This window comes from Tiliqua scincoides, chromosome 3 (assembly GCF_035046505.1).
Source record: "Tiliqua scincoides isolate rTilSci1 chromosome 3, rTilSci1.hap2, whole genome shotgun sequence".
NCBI lineage: Eukaryota > Metazoa > Chordata > Lepidosauria > Squamata > Scincidae > Tiliqua > Tiliqua scincoides.
The window spans coordinates 111,706,148-111,727,705 of NC_089823.1; the positions used below are offsets into that span (position 1 = coordinate 111,706,148).

General features: G+C 44.0%; 1 protein-coding gene across 2 annotated transcripts in view; it reads left to right on the forward strand.

Annotated features, from left to right (window-relative positions):
- The window catches only part of GPC6 (glypican 6), an 853,410-nt gene that overhangs the window by 784,921 nt on the left and 46,931 nt on the right, over positions 1 to 21,558 (forward strand). Inside the window, exons 6-7 of one of the 2 annotated variants that reach the window (XM_066621046.1) lie at positions 1,077 to 1,220; positions 11,189 to 11,218. In XM_066621046.1, coding sequence (XP_066477143.1) covers positions 1,077 to 1,220; positions 11,189 to 11,218 — 174 coding nt within the window. The remainder of the gene's footprint in view (positions 1 to 1,076; positions 1,221 to 11,188; positions 11,219 to 21,558) is intronic. The other variant, XM_066621047.1, reaches the window with a different exon arrangement.

A 21,558-nucleotide genomic window follows, 5' to 3' on the forward strand; every position in this document is an offset into this window, starting at 1 on the left:
TTGACCTTGGTGAGAATCCCTTTTTGATCCTGGATTGTTATACTAGAGATGAGCAACCATCTTTGCATAACTTTTGCCTGAAATGTTGCCCTTGCTATGTCATGGAAATTTCCATCCAAAAAGTAGAATGAGTACTGAAAAGAATGAAAAGTAGAAATCAATACTGTCAAGAGGCCAACCCATCCAGGACACTGAATGGAGCAGTTATCTCAAGCAGCAGATTGGTAAAGGCTAATCACCTATGTTTGCTCACTTGCCTCCACTGCTCGTTCTCCTTTCCATCTCCTGGGATGGTGTGGAAAAGAAAGTATGGAGGCAAGGAGAGTGCTGGGCTAGAGCATCAAGAAAATCCTCCACACTTCCCCTTCCATTCCATCCCCCTCTTCTTTTTTTAGTCCAGGGGCTTGGAGGAGCAGAAGCTGGCACATCACCAGTTAAGGGGGGCAGCATTTCACATGCCACCTCAGGTGCTGGGAGCTCTTGGACTGGTCCTGACTGTCAAAGCTATTTCATGCAGTGGGGGGAGTATCCAAGTAACTGAGCAACAGGCACACTCGAGGAAGCTGTCCAATCTTTAGAAGAAGCTATGCATACCTGCACTATCTCAAATGACAAAGAATTGCACCTCTACCTTGAAAGTAGGAGCTGTGCAGTCCTTGAGTTTGGACTTCTTAGATACGTTCTGCAGTTGTGGTGCAGTTAATTCTTGGTGCAGTTGGATTGTTAATTTTCAACTGAAGCATTGAAAAAAATGGTCGAAAGAATTAGCAAAAAGTAGAAGTGTTTTCTGCCTATGTGAAAACAAAAATGAAATCACTGAAGTAGTTTACACTCAACCCTAGTTGTGGCAACTGTGTGGCCAGGACCACTGCAATGCAATGAACAAAATATACAGGTTGCATGTAGGTGATAGAAGTTGAAAATTCTGCTAACTTTCTGCAACTGGTGGGTGGGTACAGATGTCATTTATTAAAGTGTTGATGAGGAGATTGTTGACAGATCATCTTCATCAGGTTTTCCGTGCTAGCTTTTGAATTAACTTTTGCAAATCCTTTAACTTGCCATACTTCTTCCAGGTCTTTCAAGGATGTGGGCAGCCTAAACCAGCTCCAGGTTTAAGAACTTCCCGCTCAATTCCTGGCAACTTTAATACTCGCTTTCGGCCGTATAACCCTGAGGAAAGACCAACGACAGCTGCAGGTACAAGCCTGGATAGGCTGGTAAGTAATAACTGTAATATATTTATCTCAACCATCAATTGAGGTACTTCCTCACACCTTTGGTTGGTCATAGTGATTGTGTGGAGTTGCCAAATGTTTTTAACCAGTGGCAATACAATGAGCAGCTGTGTTTTTCTGAGGGAAAAAAATCATTTTTTTTAGACACTGATAGATCTTACCAGTAAGCCAGGACAGCTACCTCAGTTTTGTGGGCCACATCTGACTATAATAAACATTTTCACTAGGAAAAGCCTTTCCCTCCAAAACAAGTATAGGGTGAACTGCCACACCACGGCAGGCAAGGCTGCAAAGTCTGTGAGAGTAGGGAGCCCTTGTAGAGCAGATGAAGTCAGTGCATTCAACATTCTTCCTCTTGCAGTATGCAGCTAAAAGAAGACATACACGCCCTTTCTCATTGAAAAACCACAGAAATGCTAAATGAGGTGTTTAAAGGCTAGTTTTTCCACCCATGTACCAATAATGAGATTTTTCTTGCTTGTATCCTATGGCCTTGCGATATGGCTGTTTTCTAATTTTTGCAGATTGCAGCTCCTTTTCAAAACCCTGAATTTTGGTCAGTTACAGCATTACAAATCATTAATCTTGTCTCATTTTTTTCCTTAACGACGGGCTGGGATTGTTATTGCACAATGCCTGTAGTGTTTTCACCACATGGCTGCATGGAGCCCAAGCAGCTGTGATCCAACAAAGGAAGCTTGTTAATATTATTTCTGCAATTATCGTCTCAGAAAACGAATTCCATTTTCCCTCCAAATAAATAAATAAGTAAACACACCCCTAGTGATACTGCAAAATTATGCTGAGGCATGTCTGCCTTAATCATCTCTGTTCCTAGAACGAAACAATCCTGGAGAGACCCACGCTGCCAAAATTGAAAATGGCCATCTAATCCATGGGGAAAGGGTTGTGTTGCTCAGTCATGAAAACAGATACCATAATCTAATGATGGGGATCTCCATGCATATCAAGTGTAAGATCGGAAACCTCAGTGGTAAATCCTCAGCATATCCAGCTGTGCATCAGAACATGAGTTCTTAGTGTGAATTATATCTATCCTCTGCACAGTTTTGAATGGGATCTGCATCTTCGCCTCCACATTCTGGAGTAGCAAATCTGACAGCCCAATCCTATCCTTTTCCCTGCCTGAGCATGCAGCCATGCCAAAACAGGCTGCATTGCTTGTTATATTGAGGAGGGCTGACTGGGAGACTTGGGAGAGGTAAGGGAAAATATTCTCCCTTAACCCACTGTCAGCCCCTCAATCACCAATGGGTCTCCTCGAACCTGTGCCAGCTGTTTAGCTAGGGCAACTATGAAGAGACAAAGGGGGCATATAGGAAGGCTCTAGAGGCTTGTGCTGGGTCTGGAGGCTTGGTCCAGCCCAGCCATCCGTCCCTTCCCCAATCCACCCCAATCCTCTGCCATATTTTGCCCACCTACCAACTTTGGTGGAACTTCTTCTCACTGCCATTGCGCATGGTGCACACTTCCCCACCATCTGCAGCAGTAGCCCTGAAGCACACAGCTGCATGCGCTTCCAGAATGGCATTTGTGATACTGTAAAGCACATTCCACTGCCAGAATACTAGTTCTAATAGTGGTGGCCCTCATTAGAATTGGGCTGTCACAGAGATATCTTTTATAAATATAACTGGAGCTGGACTATGTGGCAAACAAGCAGTACTTGTTTGTTGCCTGCTTTCTCCCAGCACAGGCTTGGTGGACTTTGCTGGCACAAAAGGTAGTTTCATCAGGAACAAGCAGACTTCCCTACTGCAACTGCCTCCCATATTTCAAGCCAATGATTTTGAATGAATCTCTTGCAATGGTTTTGGACAGAAAGAGCCATGATGGTGCCAGATTTCTAGGTGCAAGGTCTCATTTAGTTTAAATTAGTTTAAAACTAAACTTTAGTTTAAAACTAAACTTGAAGCTCACCATCTTTCAGAGCCTGCCAATTAAAAACACCTCTTCACATTTACATTTATATTCTGCTTTTTGTTTAGAAAGTTCAGAGCGGTGGATGTGGACCTGTAGCTGGTCTACCATCCAGGAACTGATCAGGTTCATACCTGCTCAGTTTCAACAATTCTATAGCACTGGATGCTTCCAGACCATTCATTGACAGATGTATTGGCAACAGATAGTTGGGTGTATTCGAACAAAATCTGTTTATAAACTTCCATAGATGGCTATAACTTCTTTATTAAAATACTTTTTTCATACTGTTCACTACGTAACAGCCTTAAGGATCTGACAATTGAGTCAGAATGTTACAAATAGCTCCCACTACCATCACCATGATCTCCACCATCTCAAATGTGCTGTTACTTCACCCCCTTCACACGCACTCATTCCCACAACAGGTCCACCCTCTGGCCTTCCAGCTGACCTGACCTGACCTTCTCTTTTGGTCCCTTTTATGCCCTCACGCCAATGAGGCTGCCAAGCACATCCTCCCTCGGCTTGCTGGAATCCTTTACTACTGGGCTCCTTAGCCTGATATCTGGCCCAGTTTGTTTCCCTGCAGTATCAAGCTTTTTAGTATCAAATTCTGTTCTCTTTTTGGTGTCATATATTCTCCATTTTAAGCAAAAACTTGTGCTGCATAAGAACTCCCTTCCACCAAATACTGGAGTGGCCAAGTATTGGTCCCCCACTTCCTCCAACATTTGGTCCTGGGTTGCCATATATAACCACCAAGGGAAGTAACCATTCCTGGCATCTGATGTTAGAGGAATGTGGGTTCTACAACCAAATTCCAGATATCTGCAAAAGAGTAGATCTTTCAACCTACTCCTCCTGAAATATGTTACTGGTGTAGGCAGGAGAGGTACGGTCAGAAAGTTAAGGGGGTGGGAAGCTAATAGGCAGTTTGACCAATGATAATTCACTTGGGATAAAGACTCCCAAATGCCCATCCAGCTACAGCTCTCTCCATGCACAGTTACCATGTGACTTCAGCAGCTGGTAGACCAATCCTGCCCTGCTGTCTTCTACACTATTTGCCATTGGCGGACCTGCCATTGAATGAAAGAGGCAAATGTCCCAGTCGCGACTGGGACTCTGTGCAGAAGCCTCTATGAGGCTCCTGATGGAGTCAGAAACTGTGCTTCCAGTTTGTCAAAAGCACAATTCAAAGTATCGGGGAAGCTTCAGGAGGCTTCCCTGATGTGTCCTGGAGTCGCATGAGGCTCCGTGGTCTCTAGGTAAGAGGGGGGAGGCAGATTTGCACATGGGGGTTGTGGCATACTCTGGGGGGGCACCATTGTTGACCTTTGCCCCGGGGCGTGGAGGTGGGGAGATCCGCCACTGCTAATTGCCTGTTTCAAAATCTCTGAGCTATAAAAGGCAGGCCGGGCCATACATGCTGCATTTCTACCCTTTGATGTACATCTCACTAGTTGTAATATGTTCCTCTTAAGATGAAATGGTGCAAAGTGCTTTTTAACAGACAGATCAGTTTCTTTCCATGAGAAAACTGAACATGCCTACAATGGAAATAAGAAATCCAGTGCCTGTCACATTAAAGTGCAATCACTTCAGCTCCCAATTAACTTTACAATACACTCATTTTACAAGCTCTACTCATAATTAAATAAGCACTTATTGTTGTTAAGTGCCCATATGCATAATGCATCTTCCCCCGCTAAAGTTTAATTAAGGAATTCACATTTCATACAAGTCAGGACACAAAACTTACTTTAGAACTATGTTAAATGTATGCAACCATGTTTTAGGAATCAGTACTTTCAACAACAGTATATTCTTTTGTGTGTGCCATGTGTTTGTCCTCTCAGCCAAAATAAACAAATAGAGCACTGGGCAAGCATGGGGAGGTACTTTCTTAGAGCCTTGGTTCCCAAACAGTATGTTGCGGCCCCCCCGCCCCCCCGGCACTGCAGTGAACTCACAGAGGCACCACAAGATATTTTGAATTTCCAAGGGAAATTTAGGATGCAGTCCTAGAGTGCCCTTGGGTCAGCGCAAGTCCCTTTTGCCAGCCCAGGAGGGTCACAAATGTGCCATAAAGCATGTTTGTGGTTCCATTTGAGTTGGGTAGGCCAGTTCAAGGACATGCGCCAGCCTCCCCTCTATAGGTGGCGCGGCTCCGAGTAGCCCCATTGGGGAATTATTTCCCCTCACCCCGGGCTGGCCACAATCAGCTCCAAACTTGCACTAGATATAGTGCAGGCCTGCCAGCCTGCCTGTTCCAGCATAAGTTAGGATTGCGCTGTTAGTGACACAACTGTAGGGGTGCCATGAAAAAATTGTGGAGACACTAAGGGCTCATCTGCTCTAAAGGAATTGTGCTCAAGTAGTCCTATTGAAGAATACTCCAAACTGACTTGTTACATCTGACATTACAAAAGTGAAGCTGTTATGTGTAGTATATAAAACAGCTCTCTCTCTCTCTCTCCTTTTAATGTTTGCTAATTCTGCAGTATTGAATACTACAGTATTCATAAGATTCTGATGCACAGTATTAGCATAACAAACAACTGTTTATTAAAAATCCCTTTTTCAGTGTATATTATACATTTTACAAAAAAACAAAAATCACAAGTAGTGAGCACATTCAAAAAATCAGAGGCATCCAATAGCTAAATAGCTATCTAGCTAGGTTGCTAGACAACTATCTTGACATTTGCATCTTTAGGTCATTCTTCTACCTAGTGACCTTCTTCAATGACTTCAATCAGTTACAATATTTCTAAAGAAACACACTTTTCAGTCTTCCAGACTCAAGACAGGCAGCTGGCCATTGATTGCCAGTTCAAAAATAAATCTTTTTCCCAGTAATTTTGTGCGCAGAATTTCAAGTTCAAGAACAAATCAAGGTTAGGTATATACATCCCACTGTATGCTCACCTGGGCCCTGTTGAATTGGTTGGATACAACTTTTGATGCAGATGGGAGTGTGCTTCCCTATTCAGGGCCACTGCTTTTTGCACTTGACCCCTGCTGTGCTAGGCGCATTGTTTCCAAAAGCTTCTTAGAGTACATAACTAAAGACAAAATATGCAGCAGAGTAACACAGTGCTTCATTGAAGATTAATGATGATAATGCAGCAAATTTATGAAGATTTCTAGACCGTTTTTTATATTTGTTCATTGCATCAGCGAGCAAGCTGTAAAATAATAGCTGGACTGCCCATTCCTAACCTGCACTGGAACGGAGAGGCCAGCTGGCCTGCTCCGTATCCAACGCAGGGTTGGGGCCGGTTGCGGCTCAGCCTGGGGTAAGGGGAATCACTTCCCCTTTTCCTGGGTAATGGCACAGCAGCCCCAATGGGGCTACTCGGATCTGTGCCACCTCAGGAGGCACCACCTCCCCAGACTCTCGTACCAGCCTGGAAAGACTGGTGCGAACCTACCCCTCTGCTGACTCTGCAGGGCCTGGGGCAGTCTGTGGAGGCCTGCACACTCTCTTCCTGAGCTGTCACAGTCGTGCTTTATGGCACTTTTGCGACACTCTTTGGCCGACACAAGGGACTTGTCCTGGCGTAGGGCACCTCGGGATTGTGCCCAGTGTCTTTCATTTTTCCACGTGTGACATTTCCTTAAATATTGTAAAGATTTAAGAGCCATGAGCTTTGACATAAAAAAACCAAAAGCATTATGATTCAGGCTATGTACAATATCTTCTTTGTTTATTTTAGCCAAACAGGAGCCAGCCACCAAGCTAACTGAACCACTGCAAATTCTGAAGGCAGACCAACAAAATGGGAATAAGTGACAGTTTGAAGCTGTGCTACTTACCAGCAGCTTGAATTCAGGATCAATTGTACTAGAGAAAAATATTTTAATGCAACCATGTGTGTCTGTGCTAAGGATTTACAACAGCCGTATTGGTCACAGATGCCTGAAACACGAGCAAGGCTCAGCGTAAATAAGGCAGTCTCTCTGATGCAATCCCATTTGCTTGCTGTGAGAAACAGGCCGACCAACCCAATGTAAATTCTCTGTGGCAATTCAGCGGCACTGGTGCAGGCTATGCTACATCTTGTGGGGGGATTTTAGCTGTTGGGTGTCTCCTTGGGGTAAGGGGACATTTGTCCCCTTGCTCCAGGGTAAGACCCGGCAGCCGTAATAGGTAAAATTGGATCTGTACCAGTGATATTGTATTGATTTGCTGCCTTTCTTGTTATGTTTTGCCTCTTACCTCCTCTGCTGCAGTCTCCACTTTGCCTGCCTGGCCACTTCAAAACAGCCTGGTCATAGTGTTTGGAAGTGGAACAGCCCAGCCTCTTTTGAAGAGGCAGCTGGGAGTGTGAGGAGGAAGAGGAAACAGGAGCATGATATCAGAGCACCCCTCCCCTAACCTTCACCTCTGCCTCTTTCTGGCCTGCCCACTTCTTCCAAATAAGTTGGGTTTATACTGAAAGTGGCCTCCTGCTTCCTTTTCCAGCTTAGGGCCCAATCCTGTCCAATTTTCCAGCACCGGTGGAAAGATAAGGGAGAAAATGTTCCCATACCTTAAGGCAGGGGTGCTCAATAGGTGGATCGCAATCTACCAGTAGATCGTGAGGCAAAATGAGTAGATCGTGGAGCCCTGTCTCTCCAAACTGTTAATATGTCAGTTTCGTCTAGTGACTAGATGAAACTGACATATTTAGCTGACACTAAACTGACACTGACACTTTAGCTGCTCTTCAGGCATGCAGCAACAAAACTAACAAAACTGACTAGACTCCAGCAGGGGCTCCATACATTAAAGGGGGTGTCTGTCAGACGCTTCCTTCCCCCCTGGTAGATCTCCGGGCCTTGCTGGGTTTCAAAGTAGCTCTTGAGCCAAAAAAGTGTGAGCACCCCTGCCTTAAGGGGACCTCTGTGACTGCTGCCCCATGACAAGATGCAGTGCATGCCCCATTGGCACAGCAGCACCGGCACTGGAAAATTGGATAGGATTGGGCCCTTAGTTGCCATGATTATCCATTTTCAGCAGCGGTGCTGGAGCAAGAGATGGTTTACCGCTGCCTCCCCAATCCTCTTCTCTCTCACTATTCGTCCACAGTTATAGCTAGAAAGCATGAAGGAAGCCAGCAAAACTCAAAAGATAAAAAAGCTGAAAAGGGGCACTCTGTGTCCAGCAGGGCAGGGGTGGGGGTGGTGTGGGAAACTTCAGATGGGAAAAGAGATTCAAATCTTATCTCCATTGGCACAAATCTGAGAAAGGAACTGGGGAGGCTGCTGACGGTGGGGAGAGGATCCAGCATGCACCATCGCCACAGAATCTGCTTCCTCGTGCAGCCTCCCCACCCCTGCAGCCTCCATCCTCCCTGAACAGTTTTACCCTTCCCGCTCTGTTTCATCCCCTCCCTGCCCCTGCTACTGCCTTACCTGCTCCAGTGGGGTCTGAAGACGGATGAGGAGTGCTGCCACCTGTTGCAGCAGAGTTCCCAAAATGGCGCACTGTTGGTAGCCATTTTGCAACAGTAGAACTCCATTCCACTGACACAAAGCACCACAGCTGGCAGCCTGTTCCTACATAGGATTGGGCTGCCCATGACAGATCACAGGACTACAAAATTGAGGGTCAGAAAAGTTTTTCCCAAACTTTATGGTGGTTTGATAAGAATTTGGGGTGCTGATTCCAAAAATGGCATCCGTTTTGCCATATCACGTCTAGTTTTGGAGATATAGTAGGCTTCCTCATGAGGAAGCTGCTTGAACCATTCACTAAAGAGGCTATGCCGTGTCTCCAAAACTAGATGTGATAGGACAAAATGGATGCCATTTTTGGAATCAGCACCCCAAATATACCCAGGAATTGGTGTAAGGTTTAAGGAAGCAAAATGTGTGTTGGCTTGTGTAATCAGTGCTTTTTTTGTAAAAAATAAAAAAAAAATAAAAAAAATAAAAAGGTGCAGGAACTCACAACTTGTTAATCTTTTATTTATTTATTTATTTTTAAACCAGGCAGGCTTTGGTACTGAACTCTGAGGAGTTTTGCAGCCTCAGCTGGCCCCCCTTTTGGCAACTGGCAACCAACCTTTATATTTTGTAGCCATGGAGCACCTCCCCACCTAAAAAAAAAGAAAAGAAAAGAAAATTTTTTTATTCCTCATAGGGATTTGAACCCCTAGCCTCTGGTTCCACAGACCAGCACTTTAGCAATTGAGTCATAAGAGCTCTTAGGCTCAAAGTGTTTGAAACTAATACTTGAGGTGCTGATGGCCACCAGCTGGGCTCAAGACTTTATATATTAGTTCTGAACACTTTAACTATAGGCTTTCCTATAGCCCAATGGAGAGACTACTGGGCTGTGGAGCACAAGGTTGGAGGTTCAAATCCCTCCCTAGCCAGGGATTTGAGAGGGGAATCCCTCCCTAGCCAGGGGGCGGAGAGGAGGGGAAAAAAAGATGCCGGAACACCATCCCGGTGCGTTCCATTACAAAAAAAGCCCTGTGTGTAATCTATTTTGCGTCTAAGATTGTAAATATAGTCTGATATCTCTAGTTCAAAAATCTCGTGGATCAATTAGGGAGAAGAGGTCTTTTGGGGAAGATCTCTGCTTGGGATGGAGACAACTACTGCAGTTCAGATGACCCCTGCCTCGGTTTTATGATCAAATAATAGAACTGTCCAAGGGCCCAATCCTCTCCAACTATCCAGACCTGATGCAGTCACAATGCTAACAATCCATTATCTTGAGGAGGCCTCTGTGACTGCCCTGTCATCACAGGACGCAGCACGTGCCCAACTAACATGCCTTTATCTGTGCTGGAAATTTGGACAGGATTGGGTCCCAAGTCTTCCAATGCAGTTGTGCCAGGGTAGGGAGTGTTATGAAGGGCAGATAATGCAGCAGCCCAGCTGAAGGTAGGCAGGGCTGAGTCTTGTCAGTTCCTGAGTGGAATACCAAGACTCACAGCCTTGAGATGGGAGACAGAAGTAGATATGAGCATAACATACTTTAAAAAAAAATGCCATCATCCTGGGTAATTCATCACACAGCAGTTCTTCACTCAAGTGATAAATGCAACTATCACATAAGTAATAAGTGAGGATTCCTCCTTAGAGAGCAACATAGGACAATCTGAACTGGTTCCAACCAGCATGAACTTGTTTTGTATTACTTGAAAGCAAAAGAGAAAAAAAAATTGATTGCAACTGAGTCAGAATGGGACCGAAATAAACACAAGGGCTTTGAAAGAAAGCTGCCTTTGAGGTCTACCTGATAATATACTGGTAAATTGTTTTATATTGATTTATCATAACACACTCCAATACAAGGCAGTATGGAGTGGTTAAAATGAAGCAAGAGACACCTCTGCCATCATCAAAGCATCAGTCTTTGTCAGAATATCATTTGGAAAAAGCCCAGGTATCTTTGTGCGTGTGTGAGTGTGTGCATGCAGATGTCTGTGAGAGTAAAATAGTACATATGCAGCACAGCAAAATGTTCACACACTGGGGTGACTCTTAGCTCTGAATTGTGAAAAGTGCATGAATCTCCTATGTGAACATAAATAAAATGGCCCAAATTCATTTCCACCTTTATTTCAATTAAAGCTTTGAGCAGGAGTTGCTATTTTTCCAAACATTTGTCCCTTTCTATTTGGCAGAATACTGTCTGATGAATTAAGGTGGAACACAGAAGTCATGATGATGATGATGATGATGATGATGATGATGTAATGGAAAAGGGACTGGATATTTGTGAATACTGTTTCTACATTCCCAATCGCTTGCATCCTGGAGCTTTTCAGGATTCACTGTAGAGAAAAGCAAAAAATAAAATATCAAAAATTAAAGGTGCCTTAGAGGTGACTACAGGCTAATTAGAGATATATATCAGCTATAACATGCATCATTAAAGAAACCACATTCATGGTGGTTTGTTGATACTGGTACTTGATCTTCTTTGTGTCTATCTATTTCTATAACTTATTACTCTATCTTGAATTGTCTTTTTTTTTTCTTTCCCTTTTGCTTCCCAGAAGACTATATGGAGGACAATGCAACATGGTGTAAGCTCTGGTATTCTTGTTCTTGAATTCCATATCCATTCATCTGTTTCTGATTCTGCTGTGCAAACTACATCTCATATTGTCTATGTCACGTTCCATTTGCTTTTCTGCAAAACAATTTCATTTCTTGTTTTCAGAGTCGTAATACTTGAATGGGTGGTTCAGGGTCTTATCATTGCCCTTGCGTCCCAAAACACTTTATACTCTAAGGCCAGTGTTTCTCAAACTTCTGATGGATGATGAATACTTTTCTCTAAATTGAAAATAAAGACATATGTCAATCTTACAGCTCCTAAGGATTTGCTTAGCAGAGTGTGTAAAGGTAAGGATTGCTTACACATTGTGCTTATCTCTACTCTTTCTGCAGAAATCACAGCTCCAGGTTTGCCTCCATCCAACTAAAAGGCACATCTAGGTGAATGAGTGAAGTGAATGATTAGAGCAGTGGTTCCCAAACTGTGAGTTGTAGCTCCCTGGGGAGCCGTGAAAACCAGCTAGGGGAACCATGGAATCCTTGGGAAAAACCTGCTGCCCTATACATTGTATAGGATTGTAGCCCTGAAGAAGACCCATGGTCAATGGCCCAGTAGGTCAAGGGAGCTGCCTGTTGAAAAAATTTGGGAACCACTGGATTAGAGGAACATACCATAATATTCTTGGTTTAAGGAGGCAAGAAATTTTGATTACTGAAAAAACAGGATTTAGCATTGGTGCTCAATAACTCCAGAACTTTCTACAGTAGCTAGTGTTGGGCCTTGATATTTAATCTTTATTTGTGCAGCGCTGTTTTGTTTTTGTTTTTAAAGAAGTCTCCTCTGTGTTCCTTTTCCTTAGTGCTGAGTAAACACAACCACTTCAGTGCAGGCAGGCCTTTTGGGCTAGAAAGTGGCTTCCAGATATGTCAGAGCCCTAGCAATTCTCGTTGATCTGGTACTCTGGAAGGAAAGGGAGCCTGCATGAACCAATGAATTCCAGAGCATAACAGAGTCACAGTGAATCTGCTGAAGCATCTTTGAAGTTTTCCTTTATCAAACTTAAGAACATAAGAACAGCCCCACTGGATCAGGCCATAGGCCCATCTAGTCCAGCTTCCTGTATCTCACAGCAGCCCACCAAATGCCCCAGGGAGCACACCAGATTACAAGAGACCTGCATCCTGGTGCCCTCCCCTGCATCTGGCATTCTGACATAGCCCATTTCTAAAATCAGGAGGTTGTACATACACATCATGGCTTGTAACCCGTAATGGATTTTTCCTCCAGAAACTTGTCCAATCCCCTTTTAAAGGCATCCAGGCCAGACGCCATCACCACATCCTGTGGCAAGGAATTCCACAGACCAACCACACACTGAGTAAAGAAATATTTTCTTTTGTCTGTTCTAACTCTCCCAACCCTCAATTTTAGTGGATATCCCCTGGTTCTGGTGTTATGTGAGATGGAAAGAGCATCTCTCTATCCACTCTGTCCTTCCCGTGCATAATTTTGTATGTCTCAATCATGCCCCCCCCTCAGGCGCCTCTTTTCTAGGCTGAAGAGGCCCAAACGCCGTAGCCTTTCCTCATAAGGAAGGTGCCCCAGCCCCGTAATCAGCTTAGTCGCTCTCTTTTGCACCTTTTCCATTTCCACTATGTCTTTTTTGAGATGCGGCGACCAGAACTGGACACAATACTCCAGGTGTGGCTTTACCATCGATGTGTGCAACAGCATTATAATATTAGCCGTTTTGTTCTCAATACCTTTTCTAATGATCCCAAGCATAGAATTGGCCTTCTTCACTGCCACCGCACATTGGGTCGACACTTTCATCGACCTGTCTACCACCACCCCAAGATCTCTCTCCTGATCTGTCACAGACAGCTCAGAACCCATTAGCCTATATGTGAAGTTTTGATTTTTTGCCCCAATGTGCATGACCTTACACTTACTGACATTGAAACGCATCTGCCATTTTGCTGCCCATTCTGCCAGTCTGGAGAGATCCTTCTGGAGCACCTCACAATCACTTCTGGTCTTCACCACTCGGAAAAGTTTGGTGTCATCTGCACCTCACTGCTCAACCCTGTCTCCAGGTCATTTATGAAGAGGTTGAAGAGCACCGGTCCCAGGACAGATCCTTGGGGCACACCGCTTTTCACTTCTCTCCATTGTGAAAATTGCCCATTGACACCCACTCTCTGTTTCCTGGTCTTCAACCAGTTCTCAATCCATGAGAGGACCTGTCCTCTAATTCCCTGACTGTGGAGTTTTTTCAGTAGCCTTTGGTGAGGGACCGTGTCAAATGCCTTCTGAAAGTCCAGATATATAATGTCTACGGGTTCTCCCACATCCACATGCCTGTTGACCTTTTCAAAGAATTCTATAAGGTTCGTGAGGCAAGACTTACCCTTACAGAAGCCATACTGATTCTCCCTCAGCAAGGCCTGTTCGTCTATGTGTTTTGAGATCCTATCTTTGATGAGGCATTCCACCATCTTACCCAATATAGATGTTAGGCTGACCAGCCTATAGTTTCCTGGGTCCCCCCTCTTTCCCTTTTTAAAGATAGGCATGACATTTGCTATCCTCCAATCTTCTGGCACCATGACCGTTTTGAGGGACATGTTGCATATTTTAGTTAAGAGATCAGCAACTTCATTCTTCAATTCCTTAATAACTCTTGGGTGGATGCCATCAGGGCCCGGTGACATATTGATCTTTAATTTATCAATGAGGTCTGAAACATCTTCTCTTTTAACCTCTATCTGACTTAATTCCTTGGTCAGGAGGGGCCGTTCAGGCAGTGCTATCTGCCCGAGGTCTTCTGCCATGAAGACAGATGCAAAGAACTCACTCAATTTCTCTGCCATCTCCAAGTCTCCTTTTATCTCCCCTTTCCCTCCCTCACCATCCAGAGGGCCATCCGCTTCTCTGGCAGGTTTCCTGCTTCTAACATATTTGAAGAAGCTTTTATTATTCCCCTTAATGTTGCTGGCCATGCGTTCCTCATAGTCTCGCTTGGCCTCTCGTATCACCTTCTTACATTTCTTTTGCCACAGTTTATGTTCCTTTTTATTCTCCTCATTAGGGCAAGACTTCCATTTATGGAAGGAACCTTCCTTGCCCTTTACAGCCTCTCTAACTTGGCTGGTTAGCCATGCGGGCACCCTCCTGGATTTAGTGGAACCCTTCTTTCTTTGTGGTATATACCTCTGCTGGGCCTCTATTACTGTTGTTTTAAGCAGCTTCCATGCACTCTGGAGAGATTGAACTATTTTAACCTTCCCTTTCAACCTCCTTCTAACCAGCCTCCTCATTTGAGGGAAGTCCGCCCGTCAGAAGTCAAGGGTTTTTGTGAGAGATTTGCCCAGTATTCTTCCCCCAAGGTGCACGCCGAAACAGATCGCAGCGTGATCACTGTTTCCTAATGGCTCCGTAACATTGACATCTCTAACCAGGTCCTGAGTACTGCACAATATTAAATCCAGAGTCACCTGTCCTCTGGTGGGCTCCATGACCAGCTGCTCTAAGGCACAGTCATTTAGTATGTCAAGGAATCCGGTCTCCTTTTCGTGACCAAAACACAAATTGACCCAGTCTATTTGAGGATAATTGAAGTCCCCCATGATTACAACCCTGTCCCTCCTTGTCACCTCCCTGATCTGTTTCCTCATTTCAAGGTCCCCTTCCGGTTTCTGGTCTGGAGGACGATAGTACGCCCCCAGTATTACATCGCTCCACAGGCCTGGTAATTTAACCCACAGAGATTCTACGGTGGAGTCGGACCCACCTTCAATCTCTACTTTGCTGGATTCTATCCCTTCCTTAACATAAATGGCCTCCCACGTCCAACACGTCCCTCCTGTAGAGTTTATAGCCCGGGATTGCGGTATCCCACTGATTCTCCGCATTCCACTAGGTTCCTTTATGCCCGCTATGTCAATGTTTTCCGCAGTCACCAGACATTCCAGTTCTCCCATCTTTGCCCGGAGACTTTGGGCATTTGCATAAAAGCATTTGTACATGCAATGCCCCAGGATGGGCTGCTTATTAGCTCCTTTATCCCTGAATCCTCTCACTGTGCCAAACCGTCTATCACATCCCATCACGCTACCTTTCCCAATTTCTTCTCCTACTCTGCCTTTAAAAAACCTTCCATTTTTTAACAAAAAAACTACTTATACTAATTATCTCAAAAGTTAATGATGATTGTCAGAATTACTCTCCTGTAAAAGTTTGACACAGATGTAAACTGAAAGTTTGGGGAGACTTGCTGTAGTTTAGTGGTTCCTAGACTGTGCGTCAGGACCCACTGGTGGGTTACAAACTGATTAACGGTGGGGTCGCCAAAGGGTGATGAAAATACCAGTGTCGAATTGCCTTAGCCCTGAAGCTATTCAGCATCAGATCAGATTCTGTGTAGCTGCTAACGGTCCTACAAGGAGCTAAGGTCCTGCAGTTTATAAGCATGTGTAAATATACAGAGATAAATGTTTGTGGGTCTTTCTTTCTGTATTATTACAAATAAATAAATAAATAAATAAATAAATAAATAAATAAAATATTACTTCTAGAGCTCCTTTTTTTAAAAAAAAAAAGTCTGGTAAACCTAGGTGAGTCCCAATAGTTTTAACATGTGGGTCCTGATGCTAAAATGTTTGGGAACCACTGCTGTAGACTATTTCATTGTAATGTAGGCACCATGCTTGGATAAATTGCTCCACAGAATGCACTCAGAGTACAGATCTGCCACAGTATAATGCCACAGACACTTGGTGTGTGGCCTTCCCAACTTCCACCAGCAGCTTCCTCAGAGCTACAATATATATCAGAACATTTATTGCACATTATTGAGTTGGCAGACTTACAGCCATTGATAGCATTTAACCCTGAAAGCTGTTTTTACTGGGAAGCACAGAAAGCCAAAAGCATCCACAAATACAGATAATTTTTAGAAAAGTATTCAAAGAAAAGGTATAATTGAAACTGTTCTACTGTGGCTCAGCATTGATGGAAATTTCTGGGCAGGCACTAAGAAAGTTATTACTAGACTTGAAACAAGCTGCCATACTAATGAGTGTATGTACATAGCAGCATCCTCTCTTCAGTGGGTGAAATCCAGTATCTTCCCCCTTTCTTTTTCAAAAAGATACCTTTACAGCCAAGAGTATGTTTTCAGATTATTGGCCAATCTGACTTCCAAATTCCACTGCTGGATCTCTGCCAGCTCACACACCAGTGAGTGCGCACACAATGTCCCCACCTGCACCAGAGCATCCCTGCCTAGGAGCCCAGGTTTAATGACATTTACAGAATTGGGGCCAGTCAGTAGGAAAGATAGCTTTAAAACTAGCCCTTTTGGGGTTTATTTAATTACTAAAGATGAATGGGGCAGGGGAAAAGATCTTTAATTTGATTACTCTAAATAATGAGTCTGTATATTTAAAATTATCATTTTAATATCATGTTTATTAGAAAATTCTGCTATGCACACACAAAATCATTCATCATAAACCATGAGGTTCTAGTTCTTAAGTACCAAAAGGACAGATTACCGCTTCCTTTTTTATTTTTCATTACCAACATATAACCCCAAAGAGTTATATCTTTCTCTGTCCCAGTAACTTAAACCTGCAAGCATACAATCTGAGGGAGAAAACATACATTTTATTCCTAAAGTGATTGTAGAGTATAACACAGAAGATATAAATATTTAAGGAATTCAAATAATACCTAGTATCTCTAGCACCACAGGACAGATATCTTTTCCAGTATCCCCCTGCATAGCTGCAGCTAGTACTGAATATTTTGAAGGCGTGGGACCTCATGAGGTAGCAATCACACCTCCAATTCAGAAGCTAGCAGGATCAAATGCGTGACCAAGAAGGCCATGATTTCTGTTTGCCGGCATTTTCACGCCACCACATCAGGCATTGCAGGCAGCATTTCTCCATGTATACAATGAAGCATACTGTGCATGAGATCTCAGCTAACCATCTCATCTCCTTTGAAACAGACAAGTGTCCATTTCCATTTCCCAGGCTCACCTGTCTGTTGTGTTGTAGGCAAAATGATTGTAATAAGGAAATGCCCTTCATAAAAGGCAGCACCTGCTATTATTATTCATCATTTATCCTGCATTTTTGAATGTGAGAAGTGATTCCAAATTAGTATCCTCATGTTCCTCCTTGAAACACCCTCTGATGTAGATTGCGGATGTTCAGAAGAGGAACTGCTGCTGATAGTATATAACTTGCCCAAGGCACCAAAAGAATTGTTACCTAGCACTCCCATCTGTTATGGGATGTTCCCCACATGTGTCTTTGGTCAAGGGTCAGTGCTAGAAATGCATGAAGTCCAAGCTGGACATATGTGCCTTTTATCCAAGGTTGAGGCTAGGAATATATCAAACCCAAACCAGATTAAAAAAGATGCTTTTCTTTCCTGTGCCACATTCCGCACCCTACCCTTTTGCGTATACATTTATGTAAGCTTTATGAAAATTTCCTAAACTCAGTAGTAGACCTCCCATTAAGAACAATGGGGCAAATATCCCAGATTTGAGCCTTTAGGACCCCGCAAAAACCTTTCTGAGGCTCGCAATGGGGTCAGAAACTGTGCTTCTAGTTTTCTGGAAGCACAGTTTAAAGCCTCAGGGAGCTTCCCCGTCATAGCCTGTGGTTGCATGAGGCTCCATGAGCCTCAGGTGAGTGGGGAGGGCCAGATCTACACACAGGGAGGCAGCAGCATCCTGCAATGGGGGGCGCCATCTTTGATCTTTGCCCAGAGGCTCAGGGTTGGGGAGGTCCACCACTGCCTAAAGTGACTGCACTTGCCTTATCTGGACTTGCAGGGGGCGGAGGTGTTCCTGGGTGGTTGGCAGGCGGGTGGTGGGTGGCCCTGGGGGCAGGAAGGCATGGAGTCAGAGGTGGGGCTGGGATCCGACAGTTATGCGGGATCCCAACCCCCGTTTTCAAGGAGAACGGAGCTGCTTCAAGCTGCTCCACTCTCCTCAAACTGGTGCCACTTCCAGAGGTGGCGCAAGTTCAAGGAGACCCATAGGGGTCAGCAGCCCTTATCCAGGGGTAAGGGGAAACATTTCCCCTTGCCTCTGGCTAAGCCGCTGCTGGCCACTATCCTGTGCTGGATTCGGCGCAAGCCTCCTGGCTTGCTTGTTCCAGCACAGGATAGGATTGCGCCTTTAGTCTCTGTTCTACATCAACATCCTAAAAATATTTTTTAAGCAGTTAGGACATAAGCCTAGGAATTTTCCTCTAGACTCCCTTAGGTATAATTTCATTGAACCACTGTATCAAGCCCTCTGAGGACATTTTAATTTTACTTTTGTGTCAAGTCATCTGCGGAGGACTCGATAATGGTTAAACGTGCTGCATGATGGGGAACAAGCTCTTCCACCCAGGTATTATATTGACTTGACAGGCAGCTCCTTAGATAACCCACTCCATATTTTGCATGTTGTTATTGTGAGCAAAGCTGAGGTCACAGCTCCACACTTCAGCTCACACTTCTTTCTCCATGCCTAGTCATAGAATTCTTCCAGCACTCTCTTCTTGCACTAGAGACTCTATTGTCTCAGAAACCCATTTGCCACCTGGGTAAACAACTCCATCTCCATAGAATGGCTATATCTCTTTGTGTAGTGTCTTCACTTTCCCCTGGTCCCCAGCCTCTCCTAAGAAATTAGGTAACACACACACTCTCTCTCTCCCCCTCTCTATCTGCTCCTTCCCCCAGAACCGATGCTTATTAAGTCAGCACTATTTTATAGGCAACTTTACTGTGTCTATAATCACTTGAATCACTGTGCATCTATTTGATTGCATTTTCGTTCTTGATTTACTCTCCATCTGCCTGTAATCTTATCGCCCCAATGCATAATCCTGTGCTTGTACCTATATCTGACGCTCGGCTTTCATGAATGCCAGTCTCCTTTGGGATGCACTATAAACCAATAGCCCAAAGACCCTTACAGTGCATGTATAGACAGGTCTACTCAGAAGTAAGTCCTATTGTGTTCAATTGGGCTTACTTCCAGGAAAGTGTATACAGGATTGCAACCTTAGAAACACACATTTGGGTAGGCACATAGACATCTATCACTCAGCAGTGTTAACGGTGGAGAATATGGGTGGACTGCACGTTAATGTTGACATGTGTTCAAAGTCACTTCAGTTTGAATGTCCATTCTTTAGAGTTGGCATTTATCTCTTTTCTTGACTTCACACATCCTGCGAGGATCCTGCCTGGTCTTATTTTGGGAATTGTTCCTGTTATGTCTGTGAAATATTTTGGGCTCACTGAATTGTGTTCATTTTGAGAATTCTTGTGTTGCAAGTACGGGGCATGAATGAATGAGCTAGTCAAGTCAGAGAACCGGATCGGGGTCACTAATTTCCAAGTGATGTCAATATTGTTTTGAGATAATTTCTAAACAGCAACAGAGCCTTGCTAGTCTTCTCACACCCACACACACACACACACACACACACACACACACACTTTGATACACTTCTAGGTGGTCCTACAGGGGATTGAGCAGGACCTTATTTCTGGGAATGGTTTTGGGAATGTATATATGTTTTGGAAACCATGTCACTGTTTCACTGTTAAGCTTGCCCACACTACTGTTGTACCTCTCTCTTCTGTAGTTTGTGGCACCTGTTATTTGTATTAGAAGCTATTCCAAAGTAAGATCTGGTTCTGTGGTCAGTCTAATGTGCCAGGATCCCACCATAGGTATCGTGGAAGCCCCTTACGCTCCCCCTGCACCCTTTGTTGTTCTGAAGTCTGACTTTAGTGCCAGCCGAACTGCGTAAGGATCTCAAAACCAACCTGTTCTTCAGGACTTGGGGCTACACTTGGTCTTCAATGTCCCATCCATGGCAGTGCAAGAGGACTCCCCCTAGTCACAACTTTTCCCCTTTCCATTTTGCACAAAGAACATCTAGCTACTGTGATCTCATATGTAGGAGTATTGGATTTATTTTGCTATGTAAATCACTTTTGGTTTACACTTGTTGAAAAGTGGTATCTAAATATTCTTAATAGTAATAATGTTTTGTTTTTGCTGTTAGGTTTGTTCCTTGAAGTTCTTTGCCTCCCCCATTCCCCTGCTCTGGTTCACTATACTGTTCTAGGTTGCTTTAACATGGCCATACTGGGACAGCTCAGTTCAGCATTTCAAGACTTTGCCATAAGTAGTGTGGAAGAGGCAATAGTGTGTGATCTAGAATTACAGTATAAAATAACAGTAGGTATATAAATGTTGGCCACCACCAGTAGGGGGTGTTTGCTGTTTGTAAAAGTCCTGTTGGTTGCTCCTCTCTCAACACTGACTTTCTGGTTGTGCAATAGTGCTGGGCTGGCAAAAGTAGGCTGTTTTAAAGTATGTATATTCCAACATCCATACAGACCTCCAGAATGCAACCGGTACATATGATTAACTTCTCATTGACTTCTCCCTTCCCCCAATCTGGCTGTTTTCTATTTTCTGCCTGTGTAGCAATGGATGCAATTCTTTCTTCGTTTAAGGCAAGCTCTTACCAAAAAGTCAATGATGTTGTGTGGCGTACGGCTTAATTTTCTCAGTTCTTCTGACAAGTAGTGTGCAATCTCCTGTTGTTCTCCCCATCACTTTTTGCGTGCTTGAAGTGTTAACTCACCTGGGCTGGAATTCATGCAGGAAAGTGAAATCCATTTGTGGATGGGAGATTGAATTCTCCAAAAGTTTGAATTCCAAACAAAAAGGATTTGCTGAGTAACATCGGCTCCTTTGTACAGTATTCCCCCCTTGGAATATAAGCGTAAAGCTCCATTATATGAAGTGCTTGTACCAGTGGTTCTCACACATTTAGCACCAGGACCCACTTTTTAGAATGAGAATCTGTCAGGACCCACCAGGAGTGATGTCATGACCGGAAGTGACATCATCAAGCAGGAAAATTTTCCATACGTGCCAGTACTAAGAATATAGGCTTATTTCCTTTTGTGCTGTGCCTTCCCTTTCCTTGTTCATTTCACAAGGCTATGCCGGGTAGCTTTTGGAATAGCCATTTCTGGGGTGGGAATCTTGCTCAAAGGTTAGGTTCATATCTCAGGACCATGCATTGATGGCTAATGTGATATCCCCCTATAGTGTTTTCTGTGTCAGCTTTGAGGCATTCTGGTTGAAGGGCTTATCATTAGGCAAGGAAACCACAAGGACAGAGTACCATTGTGACCATAGATGGGGACTTTGGGAAGAGAAAAACGTATTCAGCTCCTAATGAAAAAATTGCAAAGTAGCTGAAAAATCCTTGGTTGCTTTTATTTCCCCTTTACAATTTTGAAAAATCTCAATAG